General features: G+C 34.4%; 1 protein-coding gene across 1 annotated transcript; it reads right to left on the minus strand.

Moving 5' to 3' along the window:
- Positions 1-8,233: 8,233 nt before the first annotated feature.
- LOC128163134 (tripartite motif-containing protein 2-like) lies at positions 8,234-10,726 on the minus strand. The gene is made up of 2 exons (XM_052826644.1): positions 10,655-10,726; positions 8,234-10,091 (listed from the first exon to the last, which is right to left on the minus strand). Exon 2 carries the CDS (start codon positions 9,276-9,278, stop codon positions 8,406-8,408), a length of 873 nt encoding a protein of 290 aa, XP_052682604.1. The 5' UTR covers positions 9,279-10,091; positions 10,655-10,726; the 3' UTR covers positions 8,234-8,405.
- Between the last annotated feature and the right edge of the window lie 2,961 nt (positions 10,727-13,687).

Consider the following 13,687-nt stretch of genomic DNA (forward strand, 5'->3'; position numbering starts at 1 on the left):
AAATATCTGCCCTCGTCAGCGATCAAATTGATGTTATAAAATAAAAGTGTCGTCTCTTTGACATCAGACAAAATATCACAAGCATGAGAGGAAGTGTTGGAGAGGTATATGTCATATTTTTGGAGTTAATGTTAAATATTATAAAAGTAGTAGATCTAGATCAGGCGTCTTTTAAATAAAATTTAAAAAATCTCTATTTTTCCATTGAAAGTTTTTAAAAATTGGTTTATACTACGCCTCGTCCCAAAGTATTTTAAAGAGGGTGTAAATTTTAAAGGGGATTTAAACAAATTGGCTAAATCCATCACCATTGCATTTTAAGGCTTAGGATGTGTAGGGAAAATATTTTACGCAGCTATGTTAAAGCTGTCCGTAGCTTAATTTATATCAGAAAAACAATAATATTTTAAGTATCGAAAAAAAATACTTTAATCAGGTGTATTTCTCTTAATTCTTTTTACATGAATTAACAGCGATATCTAACACTATATTTAATGCATTTTTGTGACGTCATATGTTCTTCTTAACCACGTAACATGCGTATCCGAACACAGCAAATAATCTAAAAATTCTTTGATAAAATACGTATTTTGCTGATCTTGCTTGGGGTTCATATAAATATTTCGTTTATTTGAAATACATGTATTGTCAAAACAATTCACATCAGCATCGAAATTATGCAAAATCTACCTTTTAAACTCGATTTACACAAAATCAGGTCAATTGATAGTTTTTCCCAGCAAGATTCAAATTGCTTCTTATTTTCTCTCACAATATCACATAAAATATGCTAAGACTGTATTGATATTTCACTTGCGCCAAGCTTTTCTTTACATGTATATATTTATCTCCATTCATTAGTTTACACAAAGCGGGGGGGGGGGGGGGGGCTCAACAGCATTAGTTTATAAATACATGTAGTTATTTACCTATTACTAAGCTTTAAAACTGCTGATTTGTTGAAACTCAATATTGATACCGAGCGCAGCGAGAGGCGGGCGAAGCCCGCCTCGCGAAGCGAGGATTAATAGTAACACGTATATACAGTACAGGCAACGCGGATCCCGTGTTTCCCGCGCCCCGTCACGGTATAAACACATCGAGGTGATCGGCCAGGTGGGACAGGTAAACCGCGTTCCCATCACGGTAAACTCATCATCTACCTGTCCCCGCCACGGTAAAATTATCGATGGAAAAGTATCGTATACAAGCGGGAGTTATCTCCCCGAATGACAAATAAATTGAATGTTTCTTAATATTTAATGACGATATTTAACCAGATTTTGACAGAGATTATATCGAAATACTTGGAGTTTGTTTTACTATTTTTTTTATTTCATAGCTATTAAATAAATTATAAAAGTATTTAATTTAATACTCGTGCAGCAATTGCAAATAAAATATTTTCGAATCTATTATCATATTTTAAGAAGGTCGTTAAATTAAAAATTATCATGAAATGATTTTAATTGCCAATAAAATTATAAATATGTACGCAGTGTGATTGTGTTTTCTTAACAATTAATTGGTCCGCCTAAATTTGTATTGTTTGTTTTGAAGTCCATGCGTGTCAACTAATGATGAGAAAGTGATTAAAAATGAGGGCTTCCTATAAAATTACCAACCCGGTATTTTTAGTATGTTCCGTTCATTTCTTACAAGGTCTTCTACGTGTAAAGAACATATTTTGTGAATTCACGTTTAAGTGAATTTGTGTTGCGTTACTTTAGATACATATATGGCTCGTCGTTTGTCTTAGCGCGAGGATTCCCACTTTCTAGTGCGTTACGTTTGCGACGACAATCTTTAAGTGCGAAGCCGTGTGTTCTTATAGAGTCAGTCTGACTGAGAGAGTAAGGAGCCTTAGAGATACCCAGAGTTGCATAAAATTATGTAATCGAAAGATATTGTGGGTATCCCATGTCATGGTGTCGTGATGGTGTACCAGCTACCCGCCGTGACGGGGGTTAGCGTTCGCTCGCGACCGAGCCCCCTCTCTCTCTCTCTCTCTCTCTCTCTCTCTCTCTCTCTCTCTCTCTCTCTCTCTCTCTCTCTCTCTCTTAACAGAATAACTAGATAAAAAATTTTGAGAAGGAAATGTTGTTAAACCGTTCTTATGTTCTTACACATTTCAAAGAAATTAAGAACATGTTTTGAAAGTTTTGCATTTCATGCCGATAAAAAAACATTTAAACATTTCATTATATGTATGAATATCATTTGATATGGGCATGTACATGCAATCTTATTGAATATAAAGCGACTACAAATACAGTGTATGTAAACCCGTTTCCCGTTATCGTAACCTCCCCCCCCCCCCCCCCCCCCCCCACCGCTTTATGACTGTCGAAGTTAACTTTATTTGACTTTAGTCCCAATTGTTTTACACATAGGTGTGAAACCGTCGCACTGACAGGAAATCACTCTACGCTTGAACGCACAGAATACACAGGAATGAGGCAGGTAGATAATCTGTGTAACGATTGACCAAGAAGAATTCTACATGCATATCAAACAATTTTACTAATAGTTATATCAAATAATTGTTTCATTTTACTGCATTCTTTAACCGCTAAACGTGTTGAAGATGTTCCTTCCCGCAAAAAACCTCCATTATAAACTAAAAGAGATAGGGAAAAAACACAACGAATTAAACTTTCCAAACACAGTATATCATGCATAACGAACATTGTAAAAAAAATTATTTGTTAAACATACTTCTTATTTTCTTTATTAAGAATAAAACTTATAGAACGAAACTTTATCATGGAGGAAACACGTGGTAGAGCTAGCGGGTTGATTTGATTGACAGGTGCAGCACGTGGACTCAAATCTGAAAATGCATGATGGATTCAATCACAGTGTACCATATTCTTTTATGAATACTAATTTTATGAATATTTAGTATTGGATATTAGTATATTTCACATAAGTGTACGTTAAATTACGCCTAAACGTCTCTCTCTCTCTCTCTCTCTCTCTCTCTCTCTCTCTCTCTCTCTCTCTCTCTCTCTCTCTCTCTCGTAAGGTGTTGTGCGATTAGACGAAGCCGTACGCGATATAGACTTTTTCATTTGTCGTGAATAGGTGTGAAAACCCTCAAGGGCATGTCGTTTTCTACCCTGAGTTTCTTAATCACTACATGTATACACAGAAAATGATCGTAACTTAAACTTTATATGTATACACAGGAAACGCATACTGATACACGTTATGATTCCATGTGCTTTAACGCAGCACCAACTTTATATATGAATGATAATTTTATTATTGAATGGAAAAATAGATTTCTTAGTTGATTCCCGACATTTGTTCATTTCTCAATTTAAAACATACACAAGTCATGTATTGACAGTTTACGGCGCTATGCGTGTCAACTTATAAAATGAGAAGATAACATTGCTCTGCATTGATACGAGTTCATCTTATGAAAATATTTAATTTTAAGATTGTTATAAAAACAGGATTATCAACTAATAGAAATAATAACTGAAATAAGCACGTCAAATACAAAGATATGTGTTCTTATTTACACATAACAAAATTTAACAGCATAATAATCATGTTATGTTGTAATTCGCATGTAGTTTCCGATTTCATGAAATTCTATTTCATAAATATAATTTATTAATTTTATAATAATATGGACCACAATTTATTTACAATGCAGCTGTTATGCTTAAATCTGAAGTCGCATTTTTGACGTGGATTTACGCGACCTGCATTGCCTGTAATGTACAGTACAGGTAGAGTAACAACAACAAGCAGCAGCAGGAATAACGGTAAATCACACCGTCGCGGTGTCATCACGGTCGCAATCCATACCGCGATCAAAAACCGCGATGGTGTATCGCGGGAACGATAAAAATACCGTGACGGTAACGCGGGCCAATACGGGATCCGCGTTGCCTGTACTGTATAAGAAAATCAGTGAAAAATGAATGTTGAATCAGGGGTACTAAGGCCCAAAAAAATTTCTTCCAGCCCTGGGCGCCGCCATATTGGCAGCCATTTTGTTTTTTAAAAGTTAGTTCGGTCATTGATTGACTGGTACTTTTCGATGTTTATTGCCCCTAAACTCGCTTTAATAAGTTCCAGTGTTTCAATAATCAGTGAATTTGAATTAAAAGAAATTAAAAAGGAAACCAGATAAGTTTCAATAGTGCTTCAATCAAGAAACACGACTTGTTCTTTGTAAGACTTATCAAATTATCAGATGGAAAATAAAAACATTAACATCAAGGAACTGATGTTTTAGATACTGAACAAAGTATGCAATTTTATTACAGCGGCATTCATATGAATTAAATTGATAAACAATAAAAGAAGAAATAAAAAAAATCGGAATCACGTAACTGTCTTCGGCTATTTCCGAAGACAAAACTTGAACGTTTTACGTCTGAAATATGACGTCATAATGTAGACTGAGCACGCGACGTTTAGTTTAACTTTGACGAATGGTATGAGTAGGCAACTATGCAGGCGGATCCTACTGTGTGCGTTTAAAATATATTTTATCATACATAAATCAACCTGCACTGTGTTAAATCTGCGCTCGGTCCAACGATCACACCGTTTACATATTAATATTGGATCTAGTATCACTAGTGTTTAATTCAGTCTCTATATAAATGAATCACGTGGTTTTATATTGTTCAATAAAACTCACTTAATATGTTTTACGGTGCTACCGTTCTGGCGAGCGCAGCAAGAATTACACATACTGTACCTTGCATCATTGTCAACTTATAGTTTTATTTAGGTATCAACGAACGTCAAAGAATTTTTGAGAGAGCATTGCTCTACAATAAGTATGCCAAATGTACTAATTTTAATGGTTATGATACATACAGCGCAACCCCCTACCCAGAGAGAGAGAGAGAGAGAGAGAGAGAGAGAGAGAGAGCGCGAGCGAGCCCGGTACCTGTTTGTAGGTGTGTAATTTCCCACTTTTATTTAATGGTATGACTATATGCAATATCTACATAATTTTTTTACCTGTTTATTTTTTCATTTTATTCCTTTTTATTTAGTTCAAAATGTCCTATTGTTTATTTCCTCCCTACTCATATACTTACCTGCCTACTGCACGGTACATGCATGCACAATTACTTTAAAAATGGATCGACATGACAGTAAAGTATGGCCCTTGCTAGTTTATATATATATAAAATCTCTATATTAAAAAAAGATTAAAAACAAATCATATGTCAATGAGGCAGGTATCGCAGACTATACTGAAATAGCCAGTACACTCATTACAGATGTTTGATCCACCTCTAAATTTATCGCGGGAAATATAGCGCGAGTGCACTGTGACGTCATCCATGACTTTGTTCGTCTTTGTTTACCTTTCTCGACTCAATACGAAGGTATGGAAGCATGTAACAAATCTTTTGAGTCTCGCCAAAGCATATGCGGTACTCAAAACGTGTCTTTAAACTTTAAGTCACCGTAAATTACGAGTTAAAAGTCAGCCATTTTTGGCATAGCACCACGGGTCAAAACATTAGAGAGCATTATGGGACGTAGACAAAAAATTTTGTTTGATGAACTGTAGGTTTAGCTCGTTCTTTTTCCCGCGCACACTGGTTCTTAGAGCTCGCTTCGCTCGCCGGCGCTGCGCGCCGGCGAGCTGCGCTCGCTATTACGTTACGATACATTACCTGAGAACAATCAAAAGGAATGCAGATCATGACTTCAAAGTTAATTATGACGTCATATCTTATGTAGTCCAGACAAGTGACGTTCTACACATCGCTGTGAAATTAATCGGAGGGCGTAAACATAGCTGCGTACCCTACGACGTGTGTTTTGGCAAGTAAATGTTCATAGTTATTTTGTGTTTGATGCATGCCCGCTTGAACAATGCATTTATATATCCATAAGCACCATTTTTAAGACAAAGTAATCAGAAAATGACCTTTTTAATGTGGTGTTAATATTTAAAGATGATATGCTGTGCGTTGTAATAGTGTTTGTCGCATGTGAGTGATTTATATAGAGATGATCTACTAACTGGAAATGGGCATCACACAGTTAACAGCAAAAGATAATTAATTTATAACTGTCAAATGATATGAAAACAATTACTAAATGTATAAAGAAAACAGATCTTAAATAGTGGCCATGTTGTATTTTACTGGTAACAGGTTATTGGTTATTATGTACATAAGAAAAACAATGACTGGCAAAATAGACCGGTACAACCAAAACGGACAAGTGGCATAGACAATACAACACGACAACACCGACAAGAGTTGTTTTCTGTTTAGAAAACTAATCTAAATATTAAAAAAAACGGAGATGTCATTTTGTCCGACTGCATACAATGATAAAACTAAAACATTAAAAATAATGGATAAGGGCGACCACTATCTGTTACAACTTTTGACGTTCGACAGAATCACACAAGTTGGGAAAACTTACTGCCTGTGTGATGATATTGACACTAATTCGATAGGTGTTTGTCTACAGTTAAATTGACCAACAAGGTGCTGTAACAGGTAATTATTATTTCACAGTATCATGTACCATGTCATTATAGATTTCATTACATTTTTATAAGCATAATACTGATATTTAAGAATTGCATTGGATACTAGTATCTTTGAAATGACATTCGATGATAAAACGCTTAGCAAGGTGGCGCTTAAAGACACCTACCCGCTTCCATCCATCGAGGAGAAGCTATCGCAGCGTACTGGCAGATTAAAGTCAAACCTGAAGATCAAGAAAAGACGGCTTTCATAATAAGTATGGTCTTTTCGAGTTAATGAGAGTGGGATTGGGCCTCTGCCTTGCTACGGCTACGTCTGCCCGGGCTATCAATTTCGTTCTCCACCGCCTAGATTAAAAGATAGCTCTGGACTTCCTAAACGATGTTCTCATTCTCGGTGACTCAACACAAGCACAGCTGGACAACTTGCAGCAAGTATTCGAGAGATTCTGTCAATATGGTCTTAAGTTCAAGCCTAGAAAATGCGAGTTCTTCCAGAAAAAAGTTAAGTTTCTGGGCCGCTTGGTGACCTCAGAGGGGGTTGAGATGGGTGATCAATATATTGAAGCGGTTCGAGACTGGCCAAGACCTTAAATACGAAGGCAGTCGAAAGATTCTTAGGCTTCGCGAACTATCACTGGAACTTTATCCTTCACTTTTCAAAAGTCGCAGCCCCGCTGAATGCCACAACGAGCATGGCTGCCTTACGGTGGGACAGTGAACAAAAACTAGCCTTTCTAGACCTAATATCACGTCTTACTAGCCCCCCCCCCCCGCAGTATTGGCAATTCCGACCCAGGAGGGGCACTTCAATCTGGCCAAGGATACTGACGCCTCAGACTTCGCCATACCCGAAATCGCCTAAAGCTAGGACGCAAAGTGAATTGTTCAGCAACCCTGCCCTGCAGTTTAGAACTCCCCCGGGGGAATTGGATCCAAATTGTGAGAGAGAGAGGTGGACAAATTTAGAAAAATCGCTCAGAGAGTCCAAAGAAAGAGTCCGTATGGTTGGGCCCCGGGGTGATGATAGCCGTTAAGTGCTGACATAATCTATCTTTGTTTATTTATACTAGACTTGACAATAAAATTATTCTGCTGAATGTCTTCATTAGCCGAGTTGTATATGCAAGTCACCAGTACCTTATCTTATTAAATTTTAAGGTTTCTCAAATCTTTTATTTGTTCTTTCCTAAATGTATCCATCGCATGAATTATTTTCTTTATATTGAAAATAACATGATGTTGGTTATCACTACGTTTGAAAAGGTAACGCAATAATGCGCAATTTTACATGAGTTACATATACCTGCAGCGATCAATTTCAAACCATGAGAATTCGCCGTGAATACAGAATCCCCGTTGTTGGCCTTGTAAAAAATTTTGCAAAGCTTGCAGAACTACCTACAAAGAAGATTATAATGTGAAAGGAACTGGAAAATGAGCTATTTAGAAGTGTGTTGCAGAAGACTTGCTCAAAATGTAGTGCTTATTTTCAACCACGAAGTTAAGAATAATCCTCAGAAGTAAAGTGTAAACTTATTGCACCTATAGTCTCAAATTCAGCTTTATACTGTCCAATAAAGCGTTCTAAAAAAGGCATTTTAAAATAGGGTAAGTTCAAACGCAGAGAGGTTGATTTGGAAGCTTAACCTGTGGTTTGGTTTTTCAGTAGCCTAATTGTATAAACACAATCCGATTTCTTTATAAAAACAAATAATGAAAGTACAGTGTATATGCATTTTTGATACTTTATGTGGATAAAAATGAATGATTATATCCTCGGGTTTTTGTTGTTTACAAGTGATATAAGTACATTAATAATTGCATACAAGAATAATATATGATATACATGTAATTTATATACATTTGTGAACATATTTACATATCAATATACAACGTGGTTTTTTTACGTGTAATATTGGATTTTCTTCACTTTAGATCTAGTACATTCAACCACAAAAAGATTGTCCCTGTTGTCTACACATAAACCTCCTGGATTTTTTAAGTCACAGTTGTCAATGTAGTGGAGAAACTGCCCATACTGATCAATGATATGGATGCGATGGTTGCCATAGTCTGATGTCAGAATCCGACTCTGGCTGTCTGTAGTGATACCGAATGGATAGAATGGTACTTTGGTTATTGAGGGAGGACCAGTGTAAGTAAATCGGAGTTCCCCTGCCTGATTGACCACAACTTCCGCATGGGCTCCATAGTCAGATACACAGATATCTAGGTTCCTGTTCTCACTGATGTGTTTAGGGCAACCTCCTGATGAATAGAGATAATCCCCTTCGTCATCGTATTGAATACATTGGGTCTCTGATAAACCATAATCATAACGCACAACTTTTGATTGTTGAAAGATATCATTACTGACCATGACAACCAGGAGGTCGCCAGAGAAGGTATTACAGACATTACAATGTATCCAATCCACTAGACTAAGTGCTCCCTCTAATTGATATCTCTTATTCGTTATGTTCAATGTGTCATCAGTGTAAACTATTCCCCCATTACTTGTCACTGCTATGCCCTTTGGCCAGCTCTCGATTTGAAATGACTTCATCAATTCTCCTTGGATATTGTAGAGCCTAATTTTGTTGTCCTTACCATACACCCATATTTGGTCATTTTGCAAAAAAGACACACTAAATAAATATTCATACTCAGTTATTATCTCTGTGACGATCCTTGGTACATCATTGAAAGTTCTGTCTAGGAGAGAGCACTTAGCCCCCAACGAATCAATTTTGTAGTCAGTTTCTTTTGTGTTCATAGAAAAATTTGAAAATGAACCAAATTGTTTATAAAGCTGTTCTTTTTTTATCTCACGAGGGGTAAAACTTGGTAAGGAAAATTTGAGTTTAGGAGGCAGTCTTCTGAGTTCAGCATTTCTGGATTTGTAGGACGATACAAGGCTAACATCACTGGAGTCCCGTTATTTCTTTAGATCAGCAATGCTCTGTGTGATTTCAGAAATCGTTTGTGCGATTTGATCTTCCTGTTTCCTTAATAAAGCCAGATATTTGGAGTTCGTTTCATCAAGACCAGATTTTAGCTTTTTGATAATGTTATCTATTTCTTTGTGCAAGTTGTCTCCATGTTTGTCAATAGCTGTTGTCATTTTCTCTGAGTGTTTGATCAAATCCGCTTTCTGGTTTGATACATTAGAGGCAATCTCTTGATATTTTGGAAAAAGGGATTTCTCTAATTCTTGTAAATCTTGCTGCAAAACAGTCCTCTTGTTTTCTAGACCATTCATTATGTCATCTACATTATGGGTTTGGTGTTCCTTGGAGGCAATACAAAGTGAACAAATAGGAATGTCGCAGTGTTCACAGTACAGTTCACATATTTTTGATGAGTGTTTTTTACATTTAGTAATCATTCCTCGCGTTTTAAATGGAACCACCTTGTGTTCTGTGGTGTCATCTAAAAGATGTTCTCCAACACAAACTAAACAAAGATGTATGTTACATATCTTGCAGTACAAAGGTGGAACCGGGGTCTCACAGAGATGACACCGTAACACATCCTGGGCACTTTGGCGGGGGTCCATGGTCAGACACTTTCTTAACTTATGCGAATCCTAAAAAAAAATATTATATTTATTGCAAGTCATAATGAGCAAGTAGATTTGTATGATTTAAAGTTCATAATTATGTGCGTGTCTTAGAATTGAAGCGGGAACATAGGTTTTGTTGATATACTAGTAAACCTATATTACATCAACCTATGAAAATTTATATATAGAAATATACTTTTGAATGCAACTGATTCCAATTTTAATGAGCTAGTATAAAACAATTCGAAAACACTAATGTGAAATGGAAAATTGAAGAAACCTGTCCCTCCCCCTTTGGTTTTAAGAATTTTCATTTTGAGAAACGTATGTCCCATTAATATATTTTGCTTTTTTATCCACCGGTCTGTCCCATTAAACTTTGTTTTATAAGTATCAACGTGAAACAAACAGTTGTTTGACTGTTCAATCTATTGACCTTATTTTAAGAAGAATCTAAATGTCAAAAATGATTTATTTATAGTTTAGTCGTGTAAAAAACATATAATTTAAAAAAAAGATTCTAATTTTCTGCATTGATATATCAAACTTATTGGGGTTTTTTTTCAATATAATAAGACACTACAAACCTTTATATAACATTGCGAGTCCAGAAACCAAGAGAACAGAAGTGTAAAGAGAGACACCCAGTCAAAAGTCCAGTTGAGATTGATAACGAGATAAACTACATATGATAGGATGTGGGTCAAACTCCATCAAATGTACTCTGGTAGAAAAGTAAACTAACAAAATGTTTAAATTCCTTTTGCTTGCCATTTTTTTTTCTTGAAAGAAATCTTTTTAAAAAAACATATATTGATAAAAGTAAATTGCATGAATCCAGCCTCTTCCTCGTCTGTACTAAAACTATACTTTAGTGATTAGGATGGGGAGACACTTATCTAAACCTGCTTCAAAATCGTTATGATAGCTTCTTTGGTCACAAAATAGAAAGTTGCATGATTATCTTTCCATTGAGAACTCGTTTACATTTCGAGTTATCCCTCTTCATTCTTACGTGAAATTGCTTTCTTCTAACAAACATATAAATGTATTGTTAGTTTTCAGTAAAATTAAAACAATTGTTTATTCTTTATAACGGTGAAATATGTTGCATAAATTGTATAAGAGTATCTTTTTTTCAACAACTTATAAATACAATGGAAACGATCGAATAAATCTTAAAAATAGGCGAGGAAAAACCAATTTGAAAATAATGTTGATTAAAATGAAAAAAAAAAATACGATTTTCAACATGTACAGTTCATGTAGCTCTTAAAGAATGTAAAGAATAAAACGAATTTATGAAACGACTTTACATACCGAAAATGTTTCTCATAAAAATCCAAAAAGACATCGGAGAATTTTTTTTATCTTAGTTAGATGATGCTGAAAAGCTTGTACCAATTAAATAACTGTTTTACATGTATATATTGAATGTGATGTACTATATATGAAAATTCAAAACAACTTACTGATTCAAAACAACTTACTGTCTTTTTTTCGTGGAAGCTGAAATGTGACATTTTGATTTTTAAAAACAATGATTGATGTTCCCATTCAGTGGTCTCTTTATTAATTCAGTTTTTTTCTTAATAAGATTTCGTGTTACATTCGATAATGTTATACATATAACATATATATATGCAATGTGCATAAAAATCAATATGTGTACATAATCATCTGCAAGTATTAGATATGTACAAATACAAACATGTATTTTAAGGCGATTTTTGTTCATATTTTGCATTTTTTGTTGTTTTGAAAGTATCAACTTTTTAATCACACTTTATATTTCATAGGGATGTTCATCATCGTTAAGATTTTATATGTGTGGGAGCGGGCAGTGATTCATTATACAAAAGGACACATTGTATTGCTAGATACATTTTTGAAATGACGATTTGTTCTACTTGATAGGTCAACTTCATATTGAAGTTGTCTTTCTTGAGTATAACTTTAGCTCTTTTCTTTCTTGTGTTTCACGAATTTTGTACACTTTCAAGATATTATATATCATAATTCCAATAGGAAACCAGTTCATATGGATAAAACGTCGAACTTATTCATTTGAAATTGTGTATATTCATTTGACGTGATCGTGATGTGAGAGATTAAAATACTTTAAAAATATTTTCGATACATGTATATGCTTAAAATGAGTTATTTGACTACAAATTTTATTTTAATTTTTATTTTAACATTTTAGTAGATGACTTTAGTTTTTAATATCTAAAAGAAATTTCAAATATTTGGACGTAAAAATGAAGGCGGAAAACGGGCGTTAGCAATGGCAGTTCTTACATGCAAAACTAAGCAATATGAGATGAAGCATTTTAGAATTTTATTATTGTTTGTTTGTTTGGTTTTTGTTTGTTTGTTTGGTTGGATGTTTTGTTTTGTTTTGGTGAATTTGGTATAACTGTTGGTTTTTTTAACAAAATGCTCAGTTCAATGATATTATAATGGCTTGAAAAGATATAGAGATCAAAACTGAGCGGATAGAAAGAGTGAGGTGAAACTATGGATGTGTTATAATTATATGGTTTAGACCGTCCAATTTACCTTGTTAATCTTTAAAAGTAACTGTTGTTTTTCATGGATTTTCCATTGGAGATGGAAACGTGTGCTGTATCTTTGTCAATTTGTTATTTTAGATCAATTTAAGAGGGTTCGATGGTCGTGGCCATTTTTAAACTATTTTACTCTTCTTAAAAAGAAGAGCTTTGTATAAAAATATAGAAAAATATTAGAATTTTAATTCTAAATAATTCAAATTTTAAAGCTGATAAACCGTTAAATGGAGTTTTTCTTTACCAAGTTAAGTTCCTGACTCAAAACTCCATTTCTAAAAATTTCAAGGTAGATTTGATGAATAACTTGTTGACCATCTAGCCACTTTAACACAATAATACTCTGAGGTAAAGATCAGAATACTTCTAGATGAATCTGAATTATATGATACAGGGTTATTTAAGTGGTGAGTTTGTTCTTTTCAATTAATGTTTAACAAACCTGTCTTGTTAAAGTGATGTTTCGAATTTCTCCTTTTTCCCCGTAACATAGAACAACCTATTTGCTAGACTGGCCTCAGAATCATGAAGCAATCATAGACTTAAAGTGAGAAATTGTATACCGTTTCATTGGCGTTTGATTGAAAACACTGACAAAATTGTAATGGTATTAAAAGTGTCTTGAGATAAATTTGTTATTTACAAATTTCAATTGTTATTTTATTATTAACAATTATTTAATGACTGACTGAAATTTTGACTTAAGTCTCAACTGCTTCATGATCCTAAGGCCAGCCCCAGGATCATGTAGCAAACTTAAACTTAAGTCAAAAATTGTAAAAAGGCTTGATGCCTTTGAATGAAAACACTGACAAAATTGAAATGCTATTAAAAGTGTCTTGATATAATGTTGTCAATTACAAATTTCCATTGTCATTTTATGATAAACCATTATTTTATGACAGGTTGAAATTCTGACTTAAGTCTGAAATTGCTAGAACAGTGGTACATTTTAAACATTTGTATTTTTACTTCTTCATTATTCTTGGCATAAAGGCAAGACATATTTATTAGAATGTTCTTCTTCTATAAATAAATTTCAAAGAAAGA

The sequence above is a fragment of the Crassostrea angulata genome, chromosome 9 (assembly GCF_025612915.1).
Source record: "Crassostrea angulata isolate pt1a10 chromosome 9, ASM2561291v2, whole genome shotgun sequence".
NCBI classification, from domain to species: domain Eukaryota; kingdom Metazoa; phylum Mollusca; class Bivalvia; order Ostreida; family Ostreidae; genus Magallana; species Magallana angulata.

Excerpts from the sequence above, each read along its gene's own strand:
- LOC128163134 (XM_052826644.1), bottom strand. The coding sequence starts at position 9,278 with ATGAACACAAAAGAAACTGACTACAAAATTGATTCGTTGGGGGCTAAG.